Genomic DNA, 26,684 nt, shown 5'->3' on the forward strand with positions numbered 1-26,684 from the left:
ATGGGGAGAAGTGGTGAGCCCGGAAAGCCGAGCATGGTAGAAGTGGGCTGGGAGGGGGCTCACCTCAACTCCCCCATTCAGAACATCAGAGGAAAAACGAAAACGTTCCCCCGCCCCGGGCAAGAAGGGATTGGGGGGCGGGGCTGGCGCCCCGCCCCGGCGTCGCCCGCTCGGTGGGGTCCAGCTCTCCTGCGCGCGCTCCCCGCCCCCTCTCTCCGGGGCGGCGGCGGCGGCGCAGGGGAAGGGGCGGGCAGGGGCCGCCGCCGCTTTCTCCTCCCACCGCCGCGCGCCAGCCCAGCCGAGTCGAGCGGGCACCGCGCCGGGCTCCCGCTGCAGCCGCGCTTCCCGGCACCCAGCGAGCGAGTGGGCAGGCGGGCGGGCGAGGCCGCCGCGGGGGCCGGGCCCGGCGTCCTCCTCGCCGCCCGCAGCGTCCCCGGGCGGGCGCGGGCCGCGATGGCAGCGGCGGAGCAGGGCTGAGCCCGCTGCTCGCCCGCAGCCCCCGGCCGCTCCGGCCCCAGCCATGGCGAAGCAGTACGATGTGCTGTTCCGGCTGCTGCTGATCGGGGACTCCGGGGTGGGCAAGACCTGCCTGCTGTGCCGCTTCACCGACAACGAGTTCCACTCCTCGCACATCTCCACCATCGGTAAGGGGCGGTGGCCCGGGGCGCCCCTCCCTCCCCGCCCGCGGCCCCTTTCCCTGCCGCCCCCGTCCCCAGCTGGGGAGGAATTGCCAGCCCCTCCGGCTGGAGGCGCGGGAGTCCGGAGTCCGGGATGAATCTCGGGGTGAGCATAGGTTTTGGCAGGTGAGGGGGTCTCTGCTGCCTGCCGTCCGGACCAGAGGTGGCGTCTCCCGCCTCTCGCCGGGGAGCCTTCCCTCCCATCAAACCGAGAAACCGGGGATGAGGGGAGCGGGTGTAGGCCTGGGTACCCCGAGCTGGGGTAGCGAGAATCGTAGCCGCTGGAATAACGTCCCCACACCCCCAGGGGGAGGGGAAGTAAAGCTTGTGCTGGGGAAAAGGGGGTCAGGGTGGAGACCGGAGTCTCTGAGGCGGCCTTGGTTCTGTGGTGACCCAAGGTGGAGCCGGCGCGGGGCGAAGGGGGGAAGAAGAGAGAAGGTACGGAGGGGCCGCAAGGATCGAGTTTCCAGGGCAGAGTTGGGAAGGTAAGGTGGGACACCTGGGGGAGGACACAGATAGGGTGAGGAGCCCCTGCGCCTGGGAAGAGGAGGAGCCAAGACGTCTGTTCTGAGGGAGTCTAAAGAGGTTGGAGGAGTGTCAGGAATACCTGCCCAGACTAAGGGGTCAGAAGGCAGGCAGGACCCGCCTGAGAGCATCTCTCATCTGGCAGTGCTGGAGCCTGTGGTTAGAGGGACAAGGCCCGGTGGCATCCCGGACAGCACTATGATGGGTCACCTATTCTAGGAATGGGTCCATGGCCTCCCCTCTGAGACAGTCTCCCGCTCCTAGGCTGTGAGGGGCCCCCTCCCTGAGAAGTCTGAGTAAAGGGAATTTCATCCTCAGCTGCTGCCCGGGTCAGCCCTGGAGTAGCCTCTGCATTGCCCAGGCCCCTGGAAACACCTGCTGGCTGACTGGTCATCCATTTGGAATGCTCTCCTAGAAGTCCCTGCTGCCATCAGGGACGGCCGCAGCTCTCAGCTTCCTCTTGAGGATTCATGTCCACGCCATCCCCCCTTCCTCCCCCGACACACATTCCTTGCCCAGAGAGAAGTAGGACCACATAGATACAGCCAGGAGGAACAGAACCTTATGGTTAAGAAGCCAGCTTTATTGTCAGAGAGACCTGAGACCTCACTTTGGGGCAAAGCAAACTTGAATATCGCCTAAACTTCTGAGCTTTATTTAGTTTCTCATCTGTAGAATGGATATAATAATGGCACCTACCTCCTAAGTTGTTGTCAGTATTAAATAAGATAATGCTTGTTAAGCGCTTAGCACAGCCAGAGACATGGTGAAGCTGGATAAATGCTGATCATTCTTACTGCTGTTGCCATTATCATTGCGCTCTTAGGGTCTCCTCTCTTTGTTTCACCAACTTTAAGGGTGAAACAATAGGACTTAGGGTCAGGGAACAGAACTTGTCTGTCTTTCTCACAGGAGCTGTAAGGCCAACTCTTAGGAAACCTAGGAGCTTGGGCTGAGCCGTGGTTTGGGTGAGAGACATTGCAGAAAGAAGGGGAGCCTCTAGACACCAAGGCTCTGTGCCTGCCGGGAGGACTCAGGGAAGAGGCAGGTGCAGGAGAAAGGCATGGGCGTGATGGAGGGAGTGGCAGAGGAACCAGATGGTGTATGAGGACAGGTTGTGGGCTCAGGGACAAAGGGCGGCGGGTTATCCCTTAAGGAAACTAGGAATGGCTATTTTTGAGAAAGGCCTGGTGCTTGGAACTACTGAGCTATCTCTAGAGAGCTGTGGGCTGCCTGGAAGGCCCTGGCTTTGGCCTGAAGAGCTGTTGTTTGCACCTGCTCTCCTGGTCACATTCCAAGTCCTTCGGGTGACCTGGACTTTTCCCTTTGAGGGCTTCATTCAACCACCTCATTTCAGAAGCTCTGGGACTCCTGCTTCGTGCTGTGGGAGGCAGCCTTCCCTAGGAGACATGTACACTCCTTTTTGGGGGCACCCCTGTTTCTAAAATACCAGGATGGCCCTCTGAGGCTGGTGCTCTCCTTAAAGAGAGTCCATTGCCTCACACCTAATCATCCACCCTTCTCCTTGTCCCTTCCTCTTGTAATCTCCCTTCTTAGACACCTTCTGCTAATAGGTGAACACTAGATAGGTCACAGGGACTTCCTCAAACCCTCCAGGGCAGACCACTTTGGGCACATAGGTGAATCAGTGAACTGAGTAGGAGTGTCTCTGCAGCACTGTCTCCCCTCAAGGCCCTTGGTATATTGGCCTAAAACCTAAAGATGGCTCCCAAATTTCTTCCTCCACTTCTGATGGCCAGGTTCCCCTTTCTACAGGACACAGAAGATTCTAGGAGTTTGGATTCCATGGAATAGAAAGAAACCTGTCTTTCTTCACACCAGCCTTTTAAAATCTGCCCCACTGGGTATCTTAAATGCTTTCTTATTTAAAGCTTATTAAGGGACTTGGGATTCTCCCTTATCTTGGGCGTGTTTTTCAGCATTAACTAAAACTTAAAGGAAAGAGTTGGATGGTCAAGAAAAGCTTTTTCCTTAAGTGATATGGACAGTTTCTCAAGGAAGTAGGAGGGGCAGCCAGGAGACAAATCAAGGAGCCAGCGAAATGAGTGCTACCAAGTCATAGTCATTCACTTATTTTTTAAAAATGTATGTCCTGTATGCCAGGCTCTGCACTGAGACCGAGAGATTCCCAGATGAATAATACCCACAGTCACTCTTCTCAAATTGTGCATTATCTAAAACACATTACATGACCATGCCGGGCACTGATCGAGGCACCTTTCTCAGGGGCTTTTTTTGTGAATTATTCACCAGTTACTGCCAAGATAGTTTGGCTTCTTGGCTCATGTGGATATCACCTAGGCTGGTACTTTTGTGATTTACTGTGTACTCCACTTTAATGGCCTGCGATCTGCCAGGGAGCAGTGAGAGGCCTCCCTGGTAGACTGAGACACTGAGTGTCCCTCCCCCTGTCCTTTTCATCTTTCTGGCCTCTTTCTGGCCAGCAGGTGGCCCCGCCACTGGCTCTGCCACAGGCATTTCCTTCCTGTGCAGCTGTGCTGGCCTGGCTGGGGGTTGGTGCAGAGGGGTACCCAAAAGACTATCCTAAAAAATTAATTGAGCATTCACTACCAACCTCTGTGCCAGGCATTTTAGAGACATATCGCAGTCTACGTTTCCTGCCCACAGAAGCCCATAACCTAGATGGGGAGGCAAGACAAAGGCAAAAAAAAAAAAAAAAAAGCTAGTGCCAAAATGAGATATCTGAAAGTACTCGGTGAATCACTCTTCAAATGTAAAGGATCGATTATGATCATTACAGTTACTCTTAATGAAGGTCTCACAGTGGGTATCAGAAGCTAAATTATGATGCAAGATGTACCATGAGGCAGCCGGAGAAGGGCGGTGAATGGGATGGGTGAGTGCCGTTCCCACGACTCCATGCTGTAGGAGGCTGGGGAAGAGAGAGGCCCCCATGGACTAGAACCGGCAGGGAAGGCTGAAGCTAGGCCTCAGTGTGGGCTGCTTGTCAGTTCCTGCAGCAGAAGGGAGCAGATGGAGTAACATGAGCAGAGATAACAGAGGTGGGATTGAGTGGGTGTCCGTGGGGCTCTAGGCAGTTTAGCTGCAACAGAAGGGATTCTTCAGAAAAGCGAGAACATTCCTCTGTTTCTCTCTCTGTCTCCCAAACTATAAGTGCCTTGATGGTGCGACCAAATCTTATTCCTCATTGTTTTCATAGTCCCTACTACAGGGCCAGGCAGATCTCAATGCCTATTGTTAAATTAATGAATGAACCCAGGGACCAGTTGGCAGAAGGCATTGAGAGAGCCTGGCTAAGGAGGTGGAACATGAACCTTAGCAATGGTAGGAGGGGTTTTGAGTAGGGTACTAATGAGGTTGGCTGGAAGAAGGGGTTAAGACTTGAAGCAGGGAGACTAGTCAGGGGCTGCAGTAGTATCTGGGCATGGAGGAACCTCTGAATGGCCCCTCACCCCCAGTGGTACCAACACCAACTTCCACACAGTCACCTGTTCTAGTTTCCTTCCAGAATGGGGAGTGGTTCAAACCAATCAACCTGGCAACTTCTGAAATAATCTCATGGGACCTGTGCCATGACCAGGTAGGGAGAAGGTATCATACATGTGAACATCTATGTTCAGGGGACCTTTGAGGACCTTTCTGCATGGTGGCCAGGAGTGAGATGATGTAAACCACGAATGGAAACTGAAGAGACTGCTCTTCAGTTTTCTTTTCTTTTCTTTTCTTTTTCTTTCCTTTTTTTTTTTGAGACTAGGTTTCACTCAGTCTCCCAGTCTGGAGTGTGGCACAATCACAGCTCACTGCAGCCTCGATCTCCTAAACTCAATCAATCCTCCTGCCTCAGCCTGTCGAGTAGCTGGGACTACAGGCACATGCCACCACATTCAGCTAATGTTTGTATGTTTTGTAGAGATGGGGTTTCACTATGTTACCCAGGCTGGTCTCGAACTCCTGGACTCGTGATCCCCTAGCCTCAGCCATCCAAAGTGCTGGGATTATAGGCATGAGCTACCTCACTCCCTCAGGAGTTGGTTTTCTCCCTCCCATCCTTAGTCTTCCCTGAGTAGACCTGTCACCTACTCCCTGGACCTTTGGTTTTGGAAGCCACCCTCCAGGCTGCACTCCTTCTGGGTGAGGAGGAGGGTGATCTGGTTGGACGGGTTGGGCTGCTGTGGCTTCAGGGTGCTTTCTCAGGTTGGGTTGCTGCTGCTACATCACCTTTCTCAGGGAGTTCTGTTGGGACTAGCTTGGCTGCCTGGGGCAAGGGCTTGTGACTGAGGAGGTGGGAGAGGGTGAGGGAGGGGGTGGGGCTAGATCCAAGCTTGGAACCGAGTGACCTAACAGACACTGGGGCCTGTGCTTAGACACTAGGATCCTGGGGTTTGCAGGTTTCTAGACTGAGAGGAGCTGGGGGCAAATGCAGTGTGATGTTGTGAGAGGGTCAGGGCTGGGTCTGTGTCAGCCTTCAGGCAGCCTGAGACCAGTCTCTACCTACTCTGTTCCCCTGGTACCCAGAAAGGAAGGGAAGGTGAGAAGCAGTTAGCAGAATGGAAAGAGCCCAGATTAACATGCACATTTCCCGTGGCCTTACTGGCCCTGTGACCTTCAGACACTTTGATGACATTTTTGTGCTTCATTTCTGCATCTGTAAATTGAAGATGGTAACAGAGTCTTTCTTAAAGATTGTTGTGAAGATTATAGAGCCTAGCGCATACGAAGCACTTGGCAGAGCCCTCGATAAAATAATAGATGCTATCATTATATTATCATTTTATTTATTTATTTATTTATTTATTTATTTATTTATTTGAGATGCAGTATCGATCTTTCGCCCAGGCTGGCGTGCAGGGGCACAATCTCGGCTCACTGCAACTTCCGTCTCCCGGGTTCAAGGGATTCTCCTGCCTCAGCCTCCTGAGTAGCTGGGATTACAGGCGCATGCCACCATGCCCGGCTATGATTATTCCTAGCTATAAGAATGTTGTAGAGATGAATACACTGTTAGCGTGCTGGGAGGTTATCCTGCGTATCCACCACTTGTACCCTCAGTCATTCAGGCACTATTTACTGAGCACCAACTACATGCCAGGTGCCATGCTAAGATCTGGGGATACAGTGGTGACCAAAACAGAGAGAAACCAAGGAGCTGACTTACATTCCAGGGGAGTGCATAGGAAGCTGTGTCTCATTTCAGTTTCTGCTCTAGTACCCCCCTTCCCCTGGCAGTGCCAGGGTCTGAGAAGGAAGAGTGAGGTGGTGAGGAGGTGTGAAGCAGTGGGGTGACCTGAGAGAAGAGGATGGGGTGGCCTTGTCTCAAGGCTTGGGCCCCTGCCAGGCATCACTCTGCCTCAGGCCTCTGTTTCTCCTCCTGACACAGGCACAGACCTGGCCTCCCACCCCTTCCCCAAGGACATGACCTTGGGAAGGAACATATCTGAAGCCTGCAGAGGGTTTCCGCTGCTCTGCATCTGTGCCACGTTCACAGATCCGCAGATGTACCCACAGCTGGGAGCACCAGTTCCTTCCGCCTCCCTGCACTCCCTGGTTTCTGTTCCTTCCTCCTCCTCCTTCTTCCTTCTCCCTGCTCCCCAAACAGGCTGGTGATGAGCTTTATAACATGAAAGCTGATATTTGGCCATTATCCTTCTACCCTGATTGCCAGCTCTTCTCAGAGTGCCTTCTTCTGTAATCCAATCTTTGCACCGGTTTCCCTGTGAAACTGCCAGTTTTCTGTATAGGCCTCTGCCCTCTCCTAGGGTTTTCTCTCTGATCAGTGAGCTTCGTCAAGGGGAACACAGGGCTTCCTGGACACGTAATTCCTTCCACTGAGGAAGAAGGGGCTAATCATCAGCCCTGTTTTATTTTATTTTATTTATTTATTCATTTTTGAGATGAAGTCTAGTTCTGTTGTGCAGGCTGGAATGCAATGGCTCGATCTCAGCTCACTGCAACTTCCGTCTCCCGGATTCAAGCGATTCTTCTGCCTCAGCCTCCTGAGTAGCTGGGATTACAGGCGCCTTCCACCACGCCCGGCTAATTTTTTATATTTTTAGAAGACACAGGGTTTTGCCATGTTGGCCAGGCTGGTCTCTAACTCCTGACCTCAGGTGATCCACCTGCCTCGGCCTCCCAAAGTGCTGGGATTACAGGAGTGAGCCACTGCACCTGGCTGACCCCATCTCTTAAAAAACAAACAAAACTTGTAATTAACTGGTCATAGTGGCGTGTGCCTGTAGTCCTAACTACTCGGGAGGCTGAAGTGGAAGGATTGCTTGAGCCCAAGAGTTGGAGGCTACAGTGAGCTGTGATCATACCACTGTACTCCAGCCTGGGTGACAGAGTGAGACCCTGTCTCAGGAAAAAAAAAAAAAAAAATTACTGAGAACTCTGTGACCATGGCACCATGAACTATAGAAAGGGCTAATAGTTGGCTTTAAAATGTGGGTTATGGCCGGGCGTGGTGGCTCGCTCCTGTAATCCCAGCACTTTGGGAGGCTGAGGTGGGCGGATCACAAGGTCAGGAGTTTGAGACCAGCCCGGCCAACATAGTGAAACCTCATCTCTACTAAAAATACAAAAAATTAGCCGGGTGTTGTGGCAGGTGCCTGTAATCCCAGCTACTCGGGAGGCTGAGGCAGGAGAATTGCTTGAACCTGGGAGGTGAAGGTTGCAGCAAGCCAAGATCGCGCCACTGCACTCCAGCCTGGGTGACAGAGTGAGACTCAGTCTCAAAAACAAAAAAAGCGGGTTATTTTCTTTTCTTTTCTTTCTTTTTTTTTTTTTTGAAACAGAGTCTTGCTCTGTCACCAGGCTGAAGAGCAGTGGAGATCTCGGCTCACTGCAGTGATTCCCCTGCCTAAGCCTCCCGAGTAGCTGGGACTACAGGTGCGCACCACCACGCTAATTTTTTGTATTTTAATAGAGACAGGTTTCACCATGTTGGCCAGGAAGGGTGGTCTCGATCTCCTGACCTCGTGATCTGCCCACCTCAGTCTCCCAAAGTGCTGGGATTAAAGGCGTGAGGCACCGTGCCCGGCCTAAAAGTGGGTTATTTTCTTTTTTTTTTGAGACTGAGTCTGGCTCTGTCGCCCAGGCTGGAGTGCGGTGGCCGGATCTCAGCTCACTGCAAGCTCCGCCTCCCGGGTTCACGCCATTCTCCTGCCTCGCCCTCCGAAGTGGCGGGGACCACAGGCCCCCGCTACTTCGGCCGCTAGTTTTTTGTATTTTTTAGTAGAGACGGGGTTTCACCGTGTTAGCCAGGATGGTCTCGATCTCCTGACCTCGTGATCCGCCCGTCTCGGCCTCCCAAAGTGCTGGGATTACAGGCTTGAGCCACCGCGCCCGGCCCAAAGTGGGTTATTTTCTAATTGTTCTTCCCTGATTAAAATTTTCTCTTTGCCCATCTTTTCTCTAGGTATGTGCTGACTTCATTCACTCATTTATTCACTTGCTCATTTTTGTTTTTATTTACTCAACTTTGTTGAATAATATTTAGTGATCTACCTGCTGCCAGGCAGTGAGAGTCTGAAATGAACGGGATGCTGCTTTGCCCTCTGGGAGCTTGCAGTGTAGCTGGGAATCAGACATCCAAACAAGCAGAATATTATGCCAAAGAAATGTCAGGATGCTTTGGAATCACAGAGGAGGGAGAAATCCCTCCCGGGGAGGCTGGTGAAGTCTTCGAAGAGGAAGTGACATTTGAGTGGAGTCTGGAAGACGAAGCAGGATTCTCCGGGGGCCATGGGGGTAGGGGAAGCACGCATGCTCTTCCCTGTAGGAGGTGCTGTGGAGAACACCTCGAGTGGGGCTGCTCCTCTTCAGCTTTGCTGGGGCCAGCTGGAGTGGCCATACCATGGTCATTCCAGCTGAAGTTCAAGAAGCCCCTTGCTAGGAGATTGCTTTGCTGACTGTGGGTGAGCGCAGGTGCATCTGGAAGCCCCCTTCTTTCTAAGATGTTTGCTTCTGAGTTTTCATGTCCCAGTCTCTTCTTCCCTGAACCTTTTGCTACCAGTCAGCACAGCCCTGCCTGAGAAGGAGGCTGGAGGAGTGAGTGGTCAGTAGCCTGGTGGGTATTAGCTGCCTCTGTGGTGCCCGCTGGCCTAAGTAGCAGGCTTAGGGAGGCGAGACCCAGTTCCAGAAGCTGCCAATGGGGAGTGAGATGGGGTGGCTGGAGCACACTGCACATGTCACCAAGGCTCTAGCGAGGTCTGTGCAAAAGGCAGTGGGAAAAGCAAGGGGAAGACCCAGCCTGGTCAACATGGTGAAACCCCGTCTCTACTAAAAATACAAAAATTAGCTGGGTGTGGTAGAGCACGCCTGTAGTCCCAGCTACTTGGGAGGCTAAGGCAGGAGAATCACTTTAACACAGGAGTTGGAGGTTGCAGTGAGCCGAGATCATACCACTGCACTCCAGCCTGGGTGACAGAGTGAGGCCCTGTCTCAAAAAAAAAAAAAAGTGAGGGAAGGGGAACACTGATCCTGATCATCTACTCCGTATACTTACTATGTACCTACTATGTACACAGGAACGGTGGGCTTTACGCATGGCATTTATTCAGTGTATAGAGATCTCAGCATCACGTAGGAGTGGGGAGTTCTGAAGTTGGCCTTACTGGCGTTTGAGAAGTTTCTTGGTGCATTCTTCAGGTCTGCACCTCCAGACAAGTGTAAGTGCTATTGACTGCTGACTGTGTTCCAAGAACTAAGCCAGATGCTAGAAGACACGCAGTAAACAGTACAGATGCAGGTGCACATGTGAGGGTCCCCACAAGATCTGAGAGAAGGGAGGGGCCTTGCTGCAGTTCCCCTTTTGTAACAAAGGAGAGAGTATCATTGACCCTCTTCCTAGGAACTATGAGTTTGACTGAAATGTGTCCTGCCACAGGATCTTTGCTGCTGCTTCTACCTGATTCTTTGGATCTCCCTGCTGGTACCTTCTTGTCGTTCAGGTCTCAGCTCAAAATGTCTTCTCTGGCCAGCCAGTCTAAAGTCACTTGTGCTTGGAGTCTCCTCACTCTCTACTTTATCCCACAGTTGCTTCTTATCACATATGGCTCTCTGAAATTAGGTATTCTTTACTTATATCTGTCTTCCCCACTAGAATGAAGCTCTGATGAAAAGGATCTTTTTGTGCTGTTCATAGCTTGTCTTCTAGTACCTAGCTTAGTTCCTGGCACATTGTAAGCATTCAATAACAGTTTGAATGAATGAATGAAAAAATGAAGGAATGAATGAACAAATGAAGGAATGAATGAATGCATTTTCCTAGAGGACTTCCGTTCTTCCCTGAGGGAAGTTATAGGTAGTATTGGTTTCTTGGGACTGTTTTTTGTTTGTTTGTTTTGTTTTTTGAGACAGAGTTTCACTGTATCCCCCAGACTGGAGTGCAGTAGCACAATCTTGGCTCATTGCAACCTCTGCCTCCCAGGTTCAAGCTCAGGTGATCCTTTTACCTCAGTCTTCTGAGTAGCTGGGCCCACTGGTGGGTACCACCACACCTGGCTAATTTTTTAATTTTTTGCATAGATGTGGTCTCACTATGTTGCCCAGACTGATCTTGAACTCCTTGGGTTCAAGTGATCCTCACACCTTGGCCTCCCAAAGTGCTGGGTTTACAGGTGTGAGCCACCATGCCCGGGCTTGAGACTCTTAAGATGATGAGGCTGGAGGGAGTGCTTGAGCCCTAGAGATTCCTTACTCCAGAGTGCCCTTGCTGCAGAGGTGGCCCTGGAGGGTCACTCCAGCAACCTGGCTGAGCTGATGGGCATCATCTGATACTAGCTCTGACCAACAGGCAACATGGACCTTAGTCTAAGGCACTGACCCCTCATCTCTGCATACACCAGAGATGATGAGATTTGGGTGGGGACACAGCTAAACCATATCAGCTCCCAGGATCCCTGTGTGAATGGGGTCTTTTCTGGTGTTTTAGGGTTGCACAGGGTGACCTCTTTAGCGGTGACCTCCTGCCACAACCCACAGGAGGTGCACATGGCCTGCGCATGCTGGTTTCCTGCAGTGGGAGGGGCTGGGGCACTCCTGGGACCTGTGCTTGGTAACTGGAGCTGGCCTGGCCCCGGGGATTGGGTGTCTGCCTTGGGTTTCAGGTGTATTAGGTTGTTCCTCATTGTGGAGTCTCATTACTAATGAAAAGCTCAGGTCGCACTGCTGGTCCTTTGGGCTGTGATTGATCCTGGTGATAACATTTGGCACCCAGAGGCAGCCCTGTTTCCACTGAAGCATGTGGTGCTTGGCTGGCAGGCAGGCAAGCTGGCACCTGCCCTTAACCCATGAGGTGCTGGCCCACTAGTAGGCACACCTTACCTGTGCCAGAATGTAGGTTGTAGCCAGACTCTGGGAGCCATCTGGGCCCCACAGGGGGCGTCATTTCCTCTGTTCGTTGAAACATTCCAGCTGAGTACTGGCTCAGGCTTCATCTCTGCCCCACTCTCCTTCCTCTCCCCAACATAAGCCTCCTTCTACATCCTAGAGCTCTTTCCATTTCCCCTCCTGCAGCTCTGGGCTCGCTAATCTCATCTTTCCCTAAGGGGGCCTGACAGCTGCTTCTGCTAACATTTAATAAAGCTCTGCGTGCCAGACCCTGTGTTATGGGTTTTACACCTTATCTCACAATCTTCAAAAAAAAATTCTCTGAGAATTCTCTGTCATCCCCACTTTACAGGTGAGGAAACTGAGGCAAAGATAGGCTAACTGGCTTCCCCAACACCGTACAGGTAATTAGTGATAAAGGCAGGACTGGAACTAAACTTGACCTCCTATTTGTGCTCTTAATGGCCAGGCCACTCTGTGTCTTGAGCCATACTTCCTCCATGTTTTCTAGAGCTTTCTAGGGAGGGAGACAGTGATGGGAAGGAGTGTTCTTTAGCGTGGATGTGCCCTGCCTCCTCCTCTCTGTAAGCGTCACAGCACCTCCACTGCTGAACTGGGGAGGCATCAAGTTCTTCCCTGTTTGCCCACCCAAGGCGAGCTAGCTTAGGAGCCACGTGAGTGCCGAGTGTCTCCCCTGCTGCATCCCTCTCTCCTGCCCCTGCCCCTGCCCCCGGTGCCCAGAGGAGGGCCCTGCCTGTCTTCCCAGTTCTCCAACAGCAATGCTCTCCCAGCACCCTTGGGCTCCAGTTGTGGCCTGGCAGCTGCTGGGGCACAGGCCACACAGCCAGAGTCACAGCAGGACGAGGATGGGGCCCGGGGCTGCCTCAGGCCATGGTTGCATGGCACCATCACTTCACTGAGGAACTTTTCTTGCCAATGTCTGTGAGGCATCAGGTGGCAGGACACGTCCCCCTGCTCTTAAGCCTCAGGCACACAGCCCTTCTTATGCTCTCTGGGGTTGAGGGGAGATCCCCCTCATGGAATTGCTTTTTTTTTTTCTTTCTTTCTTTTGAGACAGGGTCCTGCTCTGTCACTCAGGCTGGAGTGCAGCCTCAACCTCCCAGACTCAGTGATCCCCCTGCCTCAGCCTCCCAAGTAGCTGGGACTATAGGTGGACACCATCACACCTGGGTTTTTGTTTGTTTGTTTATTTTTTTCTAGAGATAGGGTCTCACTTTCTTGTCCAGTCTGGTCTTGAACTCCTGAGCTCAAGCAATCCTCCCACCTCGTCTTCCCAAAATGTTGGGATTACAGGTGTGAGCCACTGTGCTTGGCCTATTTATTTATTTATTTATTTATTTATTTATTTATTTATTTAGAATTTGTTTTGGAATTGCTTCTTTATGCCTGGCACTATGCTGGCACTACGTGGCAGAGATTTAAAAAACAAGCAAACAAAACAAATGCTTTGTCAACCACAAAATGTATTCTCTGCCCCTTAGGTTCTTTTTGTGTAGTTGAGACTAGAAGACAAAAATAGGGGCAGTAAGGGCAGGGAGCGATGGTTTAGGGGTCTGCCTTCCAGTCCCCTTGTTGAAGCATCTGGCCCACCAGCTTGGGGGAGCCATTAGGCAGCAGTGGCCAATCCTGAGGCACTTGAGGTTCACTAAGAAAAGGTGCGTGTGCTCTGCGGATACCCATGGGCTGAACCTGGAGTCTGGTCTGGACCCGTGGCTGTGCTAAGATCCACTGTCCCCAGCCCCAGCTGCAGTCAGCATGTTCATCATCCTTAGGCGTCTCTGCTCCTTTCTGCATGTTTGTCTACCTCATGCCCTGCTCATTACCAACTGGTCAGTCCCCTCTGCCCTGCCTGGAGTGAGCTGGTTTGATTGGCTTAGCTAAGCTTCCTTGCCTCTGCTGGCCAGGTCACCCTGTGGGTCACCAGCAAACCTGTTAATGGTCCAGTGTGAACCTGCTTCTCCACAAAGAACATGCTGCACCCAGCCCTGCTTCTCTGAGCTGAGGTTTGGGGCTAAGCTGTTCTAGCCAGAAAGGTCCACAGGGTGTGGCAGGCACCATGATGGGCATATCTGATGTGCCGGGAAAAACAATCAGCTGCTCTCCATGCTTTGGGCACCTGGTTGGGAGAGGGCCCATCTTTCTGACTTTCTCCTCCTGGGGCTCCTAGCGTCTCCGAGAACCTCTGCCAGAGCTGTGTAAAGGTGGTTTGCTTGTTTCTTAACACTTCTGTGCCCTATTTCTTTCTGTACCCAAGAAAGGAAGTAGACTGTCTTATAGGGACACTGTCAGGGTGATGAATATGGACTTACTGGAATCATGAGCCATGCCAAGGAGCAAGGAGAAAATAGGCTATGGTGGGTGTCTTAGTCAGTTAGGGCTGGCTGCTGTAACAAAATGCCTTTAGCTGAGTAATTTAAAGCAAGAGAAATGTATTGCTCACAGTTTGGGAGGCTGGGAAGTCCAAGATCAGGGTGCCAGCAGATTCAGCGTCTGGTGAAGGCTGACACCAGAAGTCTCTGTGACAAAGTGGCACCTTCTAGCTCCATCCTCACATGGCAGAAGAGGGAACAACTCCCTCAGGCCTCTTTTATAAGGGCATTAGTCCCACGCATAAGGGCTGTAACATCACGACTGAGTCACCTCCCAAAGGCCTCACCTCCCACCAGCACTGCACTGGGGATTAAGTTTCAACATGGGAATTCTGGAGGAACACAGACCTTCAGACCATAGCAGCGGGCTTCTCCCCGTGTGCCCCCTGCCTCACTTCTAGATGCTGCATAATGTCAGGGAAACCCCAACTCTACTAAAAATACAAAAAATTAGCTGGGTGTGGCGGGCGCCTGTAATCCCAGCTACTCGGGAGGCTGAGGCAGGAGAATCGTTTGAACCCAGGAGGCAGGGGTTGCAGTGACCTGAGATCGAGCCACTGCACTCCAGCCTAGGTGACAGAGCAAGACTCCATCAAGAAAAAAGAGAAAAGGTATCGGGTATGCCAGGGTGTGCGGGAAAAGGCGGTAAGATTCCTCAGCCTCCCAGGGTTGGGAAGCCTCTGGCTGAGTGAAGTATACCCTGGGTAGGTTTTAAGACACCACCTTTCCCGTCCAGCTCAGCTGTGGGATGTGGGAACATGAGTCAGTTACTTGGCTTCCCTGTGGCTCACAATGATAATACCTACTTCTGCCTACTTCATGGGAGCCGCATAAGAGCTGAGGGATTCCATAGCTCAGGGGTGTGCTATAAAGATAAGCACTATGCACCTGGGTGTGGTTCTGAAACTTCCTTGTGCCAAAGAGTGAGTAGGGCTGGGCGAACCCTGAGAATGTGCATTTCTCACACACTCTCTGATGCTGCTGATGCTGTAGTCCCTTGGCTGGCAAGGGTAGCTGGATAGCAGGGACCGGGACTCTGTAATGCCTTCCACTTCAGGGTTCTCTGGGCTGGTTTTCCTGACTCCCCAGGAAGCCTTTATTCAGCAGAGGGAAGGTAGGAGTGAGAGGACTACACTGTCACTGCTTCACAGACATCATTTAATTTATCCCACCACAGCCCTTGGGAGGGAAGTGGTGTTCTCCTTCTACACTTAAGAAAATGGACCTGGTGCGGAGGCTCATGCCTGTCATCCCAGCACTGTGGGAAGCTGAGGCGGGAGGATCACTGGAGCCCAGGAGTTCAAGACTAGTCTAGGCAATACAGGGAGACCTCATCTCTACAAAAACTAAAAAAAAAAAAATTAGCTGGGCATGGTGGTGCACGCTTGTAGTCCCAGCTACCCAGAGGCTGAGATGGGAGGATCTCTTGAGTCCTGGAGGATTGAGGCTGCAGTGAGCCATGACTGCACCACTGCACTCCATCCCTGGCAACACAGTGAGACTCCATCTCAAAAAAAAAAAAAAAAAAAAAAAACCAAAAACAAAGCTAGGAGAAGTTAAGACTTGCCTGAAGTTACACAGCAAGTGCCAGAACCAGGATTTGGACCAGGTCTTTCTGACTCCAGGCCAATGGATGTTTCTTCCATGACATATATAGCTCTTGAACCTTCTTCTATCTAGTATTACCCACAGTGCTGTTAAAAATACAGGTTTCTGGGCCTCACCCTCAAATTATGATTCAGTAGGTCTAGGCAAGTCAAGGTCATTGTTTTTGTTTTTGTTTTAAGTCACCCCAGGTGATTGTAAAGCTGAAGCTCTGCAAAGCACACACTGAGAAACAGAGAACTCTTGTGCTCCCTCTCTTGACACAGGTGCAAAACTTTTGTCCAAATGTAGTTCTCAAACTTATGCATGTGTGAGAATCACCAGGAGAGCTTATTGAAACTGACTGCGGGGCCCCATACCTAGAGGGCCTGATTCTATAGGTCTGAGGTAAGGCCCAATAATTTCTTTTTCTTTTCTTCTTCTTCTTCTTCTTCTTTTTTTTTTTTGAGACAGAGTCTTGCTCTGTTGCCCAGGCTGGAGTGCAGTGGCACAATCTCAGCTCACTGCAGCCTCCACCTCTCGGGTTAAAGCGATTCTCCTGTCTCAGCCCCGCATCCCAAACCCGCTCCTGAGTAGCTGGGATTACAGGTGCCTGCCAGCATGACCAGCTAATTTTCATATTTTTAGTAGAGACGGGGGTTTCGCCATGTTGGCCAGGCTGGTCTCAAACTCCTGACCTCAGGTGATCCACTCGCCACAGCCTCCCAAGGTCTTGGGATTACTGGCGTGAGCCACTGTGTGTGGCCGGAATTTGCATTTCTAACAAGTCCCAGGTGATGCTGATGTTGCGGGTCCAGGGATACACTTTGAGAACAGCTTGTTACTCAGGCGATATGTGGGCAGTAGCATCATGTTCATCTGGGAGCTTCCTGCAGCGTCTCAGGCCTTGCCCCACACCTACTGGATCAGAATCTGCATTTTAACTCAATCCCTGTGTGATTCTCATGCACCTGGAAATTTGAGAAATATGCCCTTAGAGGTGCCAGAATGTTAAACCACTGGAGGCAGAGATAGATGGAGAATCTCTCTTCTTCCCACAGATACTAAAGATGCAACAAAAAGGGCTGACTCTCTGGGTGTGCACCCAGGTGGGGCTGATGAGGACCGAAAAGAGGCGAGATGTGGATAGAGGACTCTTCCCTGAGGGAAGGCAGAGAGAACAGAGGAAAACCTGAAGAAAGGAGGTGGCTTCAGAGGAAAGGCATTCATCTGGGCCATAAAACAGCTGAGATTACAGGGGTGGGGAGCAGGGGTGGGGAGGGGGTGCCCTGGAGCTGAAGCCTTCAGTGGGAGGACAGTGATAGGTGAACACGCATGTGAATAAACAGTTTGCTAAGCAGCTGCGAGGGCTGGCCAAGGTGAGAAAGCATCCGTCTGCAGAGGCCTCAATAAGGCCAGCGTGTTGACTTTGTCCTGCAGTGCTCAGCAGTGGAAAAAACCAACAGCCACGTAGGGAGAGGGAAGGAGCCACGATGGGCACGGGTTACTGGGGCCAGGGCTTGACTGGTAGGTGGACACAACGGAAGGTCCAGGCCATGTGGGAACAGAGCCCAGAAGCAATAGATTCCTCTTGAAGATCCTTGGGCTGTTAACCTTTTTTAAATTTAAGAAAGGTTGTATGGGTGGGGAGGGAGGAAGGAAAATCCTTCAGAAGACATAGACTTACTCTGTTTCTTCCATCATATGTGAATGGATATGGATAGCCAAAAGGTGAATAAAACACATGTTCCCAGGTGGCCAGTAAGACCTACGTTGCAAGATGGTGGGGTGTGGGTGAGGCCGGAGAGTGCTGTGAGCCCCAAAATTCCCCAGCCTTGGTCCCCCGCCACATAGCTAAGAAGTAAGGGAGGAGGGAAGGAGTCACCACCCAGCCTCACTTCCAGTGGAGTACCCTGTCTCCTTGTCAGTCCTGTCTCTAGGGACAGTTGCCTGCTTTCATGTCTCCCTCCATCTCCTCTTCTCTCACAGGGAAAAATTCACCTTAATATTGGAAGTTCCTCTCCTAGCAAAGTCCTTCTCAAGCATCCACAGGCAAACAGAAAACTAAGCAGAGTTAGGGCTTCCATGCCTAGCCAACTACACGTGACTCTCCTCTCGCTCCCCTAAGAACCAGTGCAAGGGGCAGCATGGGCTCTGGCACAGATGGACCTGTGTTGGAATCTCTGCACGTGCTGTGCTGACCCTGGCTAGCTGTTGACCTCTCTGAGCCCTTGTTTCCTTTCCACTAGGCTCTCTGAGGGCAGAGGCCACGTCTTTTTCACTGCTCTGTCTGCACTGAGCACTATGCAGGGCACATAGGAAGTTCCCGTAAATGTTTGTGGGATAAAGGAAATAAAACCTTCTCTCTTCCTGTCCCCCTTGTGATGGCTTTGCACAAGGCACTGTCCTTGGCCAGGTTTGCTAGGCTAGTGTGAGGATAAACCAGGTATATTACAAATTGGAGAAAACCTCTCGTTCTTCTTGGGAGAAGGTGCTATATCATGAAACAAGAATGTCTTGATTCCCTTCTATGCCAGGTACTGGGGAGAAACAGGTGCGTGATAACCACTGATCCAGGCAGGAATAAGCATACTACTGCCTCCCAAGGCCTGATGCCTCTCTCCTTCCTTCCTTCCTTCTTCCCTCCTCCTCTTCACTCTTTCTCTGCACACACGGAAGAATGGCTGCCAGGCATTGCCCATTTGGAAAAGTACAGCTCAATGGCTATGAATCAGCTTGGGCAGGCGAAAAATGATTCACGTCTGACCAAATCGATTTAGTTCAGGTTGTCCGTTCTGCATCTTTTTTCCCTTGTAATTAAATGATGATTGGTCTTGATGGTGGGAAGGAAAAGACAGAATTTAATTTGTTTGCCTTTGTAGAAAACTGGGGACAGCACGGATAAGGGAAGATGTCTCCCATTTGGCAAATAACTGATGCGGAGGTGGAGTGGCAGTGGTGATGCTGGCACCTTCAGGCCTCCTGGGCCAGGCAGTGCAGCTGGTGGTAGACAGTTCAGAAGTCTACCATGTTCCCATCTGAAACTTGTGGCTGATCCTGCCCACTCCTGACCTTGCTCCAGGGAGTACACAAAGACGTAAGCTTAATTCACCCACTAGACGTAGCTCTTGAATCCCTGGGCATAGTACCTGGTATAGTTAGGGTTGAGGAGAGGCATGGTGAGCAAATCAACCTCCCTCATCTCTCTGTTGTCACTCAGAGTCAAGCTGGCTGCTGCTGGTGGTGCTGACTTCTCTTGCTGCAGATTTCTCCAATATGTTTCTGCCCTGGACGCGTTTGTCAAATCCCTCGTGTTTCTTGTGTCTCGTGGCAGCTTAGCTCCTCCAGCCCTTGGATGAAACAGCGTGGGAACTCTGTGCTTCCTCTCCCTCCCGCAGTGACATGCCATGCCACTACCTCTTCATCTGGTCCTATGACAGTCACTCACAAGCACCCGCATGTACCCAGCCCTGCACTAGCTCATGACAGCTGTAGTCAATTGGGCCAGGTGCTGTATCTCATCCAGCTCCCTCAGCAACCCTCTGAGATATTGGTAACATCCCTGATGAAGACATTTACTGAGGCGGAAATGGAGGCTCAGTGAAGCAAGGTGCCTGATGTTATAGCAATGAGCTATGAGTGGCCAGAGTAAGGAGATAAGCTCAGGCCTGACGCCAAAGCCCATGCTCCTTCTAGTCAACCACAGCGCCTCCTGTGGTGAATGGGTGAATCAGCAACCAAGATGCACGAGGCCTTTTTGGTGGGCCTTGGCTGGGTGCTGAGGCTTCAGGTACGATCACGGGTTGGAAGAGCCCTCCTCTCTCCATGGTCTGGCACTATGACCCCTTCTGGTTATTAACAAGGCAGAGAGAGAGAGGCAAGAAAGCAGGCAAATAATGCGGGTTGCTATTCCTAGAGATTAGAATTTCAGGAAGGATAAACACAGCATTCACTCCAGAAGTATAAATAGGAAGACTTCACACATGACTAGAATGAGACATGTTTTAAGTCTGTTGAGTAAGGCAGTGATGAAGTAGATGTCCCCAGATTCACTCTCCTCCTCCTGGTCCCCCAGGCCCTTCACTTTTGGCAACTTTCAGCTCAGGGAGGAAGGAAAGCCCCTTTCAAAGCTTCAGATACTTCCTTAAGGTCAGTTCCTGCTTAAAGAAGGCCTTTACATTACTTCATCCCTTTGCCAAATTAAACTGAAAGGAAACCTTTCAAGTATGATTGATTGCATGGCCCTTTCCTGTTCATTTCTCATGGGTGCCCTTTCTAACTTTCTTGCTTTCTTCCTTTCTCCAGGTGTTGACTTTAAGATGAAGACCATAGAGGTAGACGGCATCAAAGTGCGGATACAGATTTGGTGAGTTGGTGGGGAGGAGGAGGAGGCAGATGTAGGAGGAGAGTACCTCGGGCTGCTCCTTAGCTGCCCCTGCCATGTGTAAAATTCCTAGGCTTCACCTGGGATAACCGACCACCTCTATGATGGAGAGAAGCAAAGTCTCAGAAGCCTATCTCTTCCTATGAGCCTTAATCTCCAACCTCTAAGAAACTTTATGGGATTGACTACAAGCACCAAAGGGCAGGAATGAGAAGGAATTGGCACACTAACCATGGGGAATTTGTCTCAGGATTAGGCTTTGCCCTTGGGCTGTGCCACACTGTGTTAAGATTGGAGGGCAGGAGGCTACACCCCCCATCATTTAGGGCGAGACCCTGAGAGAGTTCCTCAGGACAGCACGGTGCAGTTTCCACAGTAGCAGAGGGTGCTGCTGTGGCTCTCTGCCTGAGTCTTGGAAGCACTGCCTTTGCCAGGGTTTAGAGCTCCCTCTCAATTCCACAGCAGTATGGGCACTGCCTTCAGAGGTCCCATAGGGACTGGGGGTGTGGTAGCATCCCTTGCCAACTCCCATCCAAACAAATCTGGCCACAGTGGCCAGATTCCAGAGAGCTGTCCAAGGCCTGTTCTGGCTGTGGCTTCTGGTGTCTGCCAGGAGGGCAGTTGGCAGGAGGGGCCAAGGCCCCGCAGGCCTGGTCAGCACCAGCACAGATGACCAGGCCTCTGACTGCAGATCCCCGTGGGGATCCAAGCACCTCTGGTTTTTCACCCTGCAGCTCCCCAGTTTTTCCTGCAAGAGGACAGCTCTGCTCTTCCCCTCCCTGTCTGTTCCCATGGTCCCTTTCTCTCTGAGGGACTGGCTTTCTCCCACAGGGACACTGCAGGGCAGGAGAGATACCAGACCATCACAAAGCAGTACTATCGGCGGGCCCAGGTAAGCCACCACGTTGAGGGTTTCAAAGTGGGAAGGTGCCACCCACATTCCCAGCTCTGGGTATCTGAGATGTCTGTGGCACGGATCCCCTAAACACGGTTCGCCTGCTTCGAGGAGTGCAGGGCATCTTTCAGCTGTTCACTGATCATTTGTCCGTCCATTGTTCATGGCTCAGTCACTGCAGGCAGCCCCTGCCCTCACCCCTGATTTCTGCCCTCCATCCTGGGTCAAATATCCGGGTCATAGCATGTGGTGCCTTCCTGCTGTAGAGAGTTCTGTGACGGGCCTGGGAGGCGGCAGTGGTGGGGTCTGAGAGAAGAGACATTTCTGGGTGCTGAGCAGGGAGAAGGGAGAGTGGGACCCAACCTTTAAGGTTCCACGGCCCTTCTGTCCCCATGACTGCACTCTCTCTGTGCGTGTCACATACATCTCTCTATTTCTCTCTCTCTCAGGGGATATTTTTGGTCTACGACATTAGCAGCGAGCGCTCTTACCAGCACATCATGAAGTGGGTCAGTGACGTGGATGAGGTAGGAGATGCCACCTCACTGCTGGGGCGCAGAGAGGGTACCTCACCGGGGAAGGCAAGGCGAGGGCCAGATGGGAAGGCCGGAGCTCTCAGGGTGGGCGAGCAAATGCTTCCAGGAAGCTTTGCCTTCCACAGCCCTGGATGAAGACCTCTGGGTGAGTAAGACATGGGGAAGAAACCGAAGCTGCCATGCCTTCACTCTCCATACCCTGCCAGGCCTCCGTGGCTGTGTCTTCCCCAGAAATGAATTAGTTCCAAGTCTGCCCTGTGAGCAGCTTCTTTCCTGGAATCTTGGACCAGATGGAGTTGCAAGATTGGGATCTAGTGCTGGCTCTGCACAATCGCTGTGGAGCCTTGCGAAGCCATTTGAATCCTCTGGGTCCCCAATTCCCGTAGAATGAGGGCTGGACTTACATCCAATGTCCTTTCCAGCTCTGATACCAGTGGTCCAACCCAAGGAAGCACCAGTCTTAGCCAGAGTGTCTTCTACCCTGAGCTGTCCCCATGATACCCTTGAAGTCAGCCATGGCACTTAGGGAAGTCTGGCACCTGCATCCAGTCAGCCCACCCTGTCCCTAGGGCTCTGGAATTGGTGGTGGGCTGGAGGCAGTGCAGACTCTGTGGGGAAAATGGGGCAGGGGACAGCACTCACTGGCTGTTCTGCCCATCCTTTGTCCCTAGTACGCACCAGAAGGCGTCCAGAAGATCCTTATTGGGAATAAGGCCGACGAGGAGCAGAAACGGCAGGTGGGAAGAGAGCAAGGGCAGCAGGTAAGTGGAGGGAAAAGGCAAGTCCACCCCAGGTCCTCTGCTGGGCCTCTAGGGCCAGTCCTGAGCACGGGGATCCAGGGGTGGGTTCCCCAGTGGCAAGTCCTCCCACGTGTCCCCAGCACCCCAAGGCCCTGGGGGAGTGGCCATCCTCGGAAGGCTTGTTCTCTGGGTTTCAGGACAGAAGCACAGAGATTCAGGGTCCATCCAGAAACAAAGATGTCATAGGCAGCAACTCTCCCAAGTCCAGGTCCCCAAATGCAGGATTGCCCTCTGCTTAAGAGATCATCCCTGTGTTAGTGATGAAGGACTTCAGCTTGTCAACTTCTCTGACAGCATCCAGGCCTAGCTGCCATGTTATGGTCAGGAAATGATCTCCCATCCCACCCCACACTCCCCCACTCCTGTCCTTCTTACCCAGGAAAGAGCCAGGAGGCAAATGAGGAGACAAAGAGCTACAGTTGGAGAAGCCATGGGGGCGGAAAGGGTAGGAGGATGGCACTGAGGAAATGTCCAAGCTTGCAGGGAGACCATCCTCCCAGAGTGCAGAAAGAAATATTGGTCATTATTTTTTTCTTTTTCTTTTTTTCTTTTCTTTTTTCGAGACGGAGTCTCGCTTTGTCACCCAGACTAGAGTGCAGGGGTGCCATCTTGGTTCACTGCAACCTCTGCCTCCTGAGTTCAAGCAATTCTTCCGCCTCAGCCTGCCAAGTAGCTGAGATTACAGGTGCATGCCACCACGCTTGGCTAATTTTTTTGTATTTTTAGTAGAGATGGGGTTTTGCCATATTGGCCAGGCTGGTCTCGAACTCCTCACCTCAGGTGATCCACCAGGTCTCCCAAAGTGCTGGGATTACAGGCGTGAGCCTCCGCACCCAACCAAGATTGGTATTTCTGAGACAAGTTATCCACCCAGTCCATGGATCTCAAGAGTTTTCCTCTCCCTTCTTAGTCAATAGCATTCCATTAGTACTTAAAATGAAACTGATTGTTTGGTATAAAATATAAGACATGGTCATTGACCAATATGAAAGTAGAGGCAAAGCCTACTAGGATAGTATTTATTGAGCACTCTGTGTGGCACTGTGCTAAGCCAAGCTCTTTTAAGTGCATGACCCCATTTAATCATCCCACAACCATGGATGGGAGACACTCTCAGTCTCCTTTAACAGAAGATAAAGCTGGGGCTTACAGAGAATGAACAACTTGTCCAAGATTGCACAGCTAGCCGTCGGTGGCAGTGCTGCTACTCAGGTCTGGGACTGTGGGACTCCAGAGCCCATGTTTTGTATGAGGATGCCACACTGCCACAATGGATGGTGTCTTTATCTCCTGATATATGATTGTGTGTTGAGGGGTGTGGGGTGGCAGCTGGAAGAATGGAGAGGTGTATTTGTGGAGGATCTTCCCCCATTCTCTGCTACCCTGTCTTGGAGCTCCCAGTCCCATCTGAGAAATTATCTACTCTGAGAAATCGTCACAACACAGCATGGTTAAGTGCAGTGGCAGAAGCCTGTGCCTGGTTGTGTGGGCTCCTCCCCTGCCTTACTCTCTTTCAGAAATGTCCTTCTCTTGCAGCTGGCGAAGGAGTATGGCATGGACTTCTATGAAACAAGTGCCTGCACCAACCTCAACATTAAAGAGGTGAGAGCCCTGGCGACCAGGCACCTGCTCTCAGGCTGAGTCCCGCAGAGGCGGGAGGAGGAGCCATAAGATGGATCTCATCCCTTGGGCCCCTGCAGGGTTGCCAGAGGAGAGGAGGAGATGCTGGACTAACCTGTGCCCTTTGGTTTCCAGTCATTCACGCGTCTGACGGAGCTGGTGCTGCAGGCCCATAGGAAAGAGCTGGAAGGCCTCCGGACACGTGCCAGCAATGAGTTGGCATTGGCAGAGCTGGAGGAGGAGGAGGGCAAACCCGAGGGCCCAGCAAACTCTTCAAAAACCTGCTGGTGCTGAGTCCTGTGTGGGGCACCCCACACGACACCCATCTTCCCTCAGGAGGCCCGTGGGCAGACAGGGGAGCCGGGGCTTTGCCCTGCTGCTGTCCTCTTGTGTGATGACCCTATTGAGTATCAGTAGCCACTACTCCCCCTGCCTGGCCCTGAGAGCGGCTCTGCTGTCATCTCAAGCAGCCCCTGCCCCCAACCTGTCCACCCTGGAGTGGTCTTCTTCAGCCTGTTTCCCCAGCCACAGGCCTGCTATGACCCCCACGATGTGCCGCAAACACCGACTCACCACCCCGCACCCCCCAGACAATGGCCGGGGCTGGAGTCCAGGCCACATTCAGCTCCTCCTTTCTCCGTGCATCTTGTCTCCTCTTGGCTTTTTCTCTCTTCCCCTACTTCTCTTTCTCTGACCCCTCCCCTCCAGTGCGTTTCATATCAAAGCCCCTCAAACCTGCTCCCCTGTGTGTCCTGCTGTATGGCGGCTGTCGCAGCTCGTTTTCCTTCCTTCCTAACCTGTCCGAGGGGATGGACCCAGTCTCGTGGGGAGGTTCCACCCTTGGATCCAGGAAGAACCCTCCACCCTGCCTCGTGGGTGGGCCAAAGGCTACAGGGTGCTTCTTCCTCTTACCCTCCCCACTGTCCTTCATGTACCATGGGCCTGCCTCCCCAGTGACCTGCGAAAGTGGAGCATCGAGGTAGGAAGGAAACGGCAACCGGGGAGTCCTTGAGCCTGGGGCCGCCCTACCTCTACCCACTCCCCCTCCAGAGCTTTGCCCTTGCTTGGCTGCCCGCCTGCCCCTTTGGGGAACTGAGCTCAGAGGCAGGTGCTTCAGAGAAGGAAACAAAATGAGGGGTGGCAGGGATAAAAAGTCACCTCCATTCTCTACCTCCCATGCAGCATGAACACAATTTCTCTCCACCTGACTCCTGAATTTAAAGACGTGGACCAAGGCCTGTGGGTACTCCAGGGGCAAGGAGAGCCCTGGGGTCAGTGACACTGTCAGGCCAACCATGCACTCCAGAAAGGGCAGCATTTGGAAATGAAGGACTTGTATCAGGTTAAGAACAAGGGAGAGCTGGCCAGGGATGGCAGTTTGCACAGCAGAGGGGAATGTAGCAACAGCAGGGCCTCCTGGGCCCCATCTTCCATTTCTTAGGTAAGAAGAGCATTTCCTCAGACTCCCAGGCAGAGGACTGAGCCCAGCCTTCAGCAACCAAGGTTCTCCTGGGACCCAAAGTTTATGGGAGAAGGGCAAATCCTTCATGGGAAGAGAGAAGGAAGGCCCTGGGTAGAAACGCTTGGTGCTGTTCTCTTCGGCCTTTAAGACAAAGCGCTCATCTTGCTCTCTAGCTCCCAGTAGGCTTGAGGGTTTGCCAACTGCACTGTGGCTACAGGTGGAGGGAAGAGGACTCCCTCCTCCAGAGTGCTATGTTCAGGAAGTTTCTTTAACCCCATATGGCCCAAGAGTAGCTTGTAGGAGGCCCTTTGAATATGGAACAAGTAATTTACCAGTCCTACTGGGGTTTCTGCCCGCCTTCCCAAGGTGGGCGAGGCCTAGGAAGAGAGTTGTTCTTAAGCCACACATTAGCTGCATTGCGTGGCTGCAGCCAAAACAAAGAACTGGGTATTGAGCATTCATCAACTAAGGACCAAAATCCAGGGCACACATATGTGAAGGGTAAGAACCCCACTTCCTTACTCCTCCAAAAAGAGGTGGGGATAGAACCACCAAACCTTTCCTCCTGACTTACCAAACCAGGAAACAGCAGGAGAGGGTGGCTCAGGACTTAGGGACAGGGTATGGGTTAGATAGTGGAAAGCAAAGGAGAGCAGGAAGTTATAAATCACTGGTTAATGAGAAACAGAGAGAGCTGACTCTAGGATGAAGCTGTGACTAGGCTGGAGTTGCTTCCTTGAGGATGGACTCCTTGGTACCAAGACCTATGCCACATCACACTGGGGCTAGGGAGGTGGGTGATGCCAGCCCTCAGTCTGTCTTCAGCCAGGGACTTGAGAAGTTATATTGGGCAGTGGCTCCAACCTGTGGACCAGTATTTCAGCTTTCCTTGAAGATCAGGCAGGGTGCCATTCATTGTCTTTCTCTCCTAGCCCCTTCAGGAAAGAAGGACTATATTTGTACTGTACCCTAGGGGTTCTGGAAGGGAAAACATGGAATTGGGATTCTATAGACTGATAGGCCCTATCCCCACAAGGGCCATGACTGGGAAAAGGTATGGGAGCAGAAGCAGAATCGGGATTTTAGGGTGCAGCTATGCTCACCCTAAACTTCTGGTGGCCTGGGGCATGTCTTGAGGCCCAGACTGTTGAGCAGGCTCTCCTGGCCTGTTTACTCGTCACCACCTCTGCACCTGCTGTATTGAGACTCCAGCCAGCCCCAGGCACGCCACCTGCTCCTGAGCCCCCACTATCTCCCTGTGACGGGTGAACTTCGTGTATTGTGTCTTGGGTCCATATATGAATTGTGAGCAGGGTTCATCTATTTTAAACACAGATGTTTACAAAATAAAGACTATTTCAAACCACCGGTGTGGCTGCCTGGATGAGTCCCTGGGGGTAGGTCTCACTTGGACCCTGGCAGTGATGTGGGAGGGAGAGAGGCAGTGCTGGTAGAAGCAGCTCCAGAAGTGATGAAGGC

At 52.1% G+C, this 26,684-nt stretch overlaps 1 protein-coding gene across 4 annotated transcripts; it reads left to right on the forward strand.

The window, feature by feature from the left end:
* The first annotated feature begins 210 nt into the window (after positions 1-210).
* RAB15 (RAB15, member RAS oncogene family) lies at positions 211-26,571 on the forward strand. 4 transcript variants are annotated; one of them, XM_017961247.3, is made up of 8 exons: positions 211-644; positions 1,076-1,162; positions 19,814-19,874; positions 20,724-20,784; positions 21,237-21,314; positions 21,995-22,084; positions 23,660-23,725; positions 23,879-26,571. In XM_017961247.3, exons 1-8 carry the CDS (start codon positions 521-523, stop codon positions 24,035-24,037), a joined length of 726 nt encoding a protein of 241 aa, XP_017816736.1. In that variant the 5' UTR covers positions 211-520; the 3' UTR covers positions 24,038-26,571. The 4 variants fall into 4 exon arrangements, with proteins under 4 accessions (XP_017816736.1, XP_003901979.1, XP_021796998.1 ...); XM_021941306.2 differs by lacking the exon at positions 1,076-1,162 and adding an exon at positions 18,391-18,605 and having other exon boundaries at positions 567-644; XM_003901930.5 differs by lacking the exon at positions 1,076-1,162.
* Positions 26,572-26,684: the final 113 nt, after the last annotated feature.

Source organism: Papio anubis, chromosome 7 (genome assembly GCF_008728515.1).
Source record: "Papio anubis isolate 15944 chromosome 7, Panubis1.0, whole genome shotgun sequence".
Classification (NCBI taxonomy): Eukaryota; Metazoa; Chordata; class Mammalia; order Primates; family Cercopithecidae; genus Papio; species Papio anubis.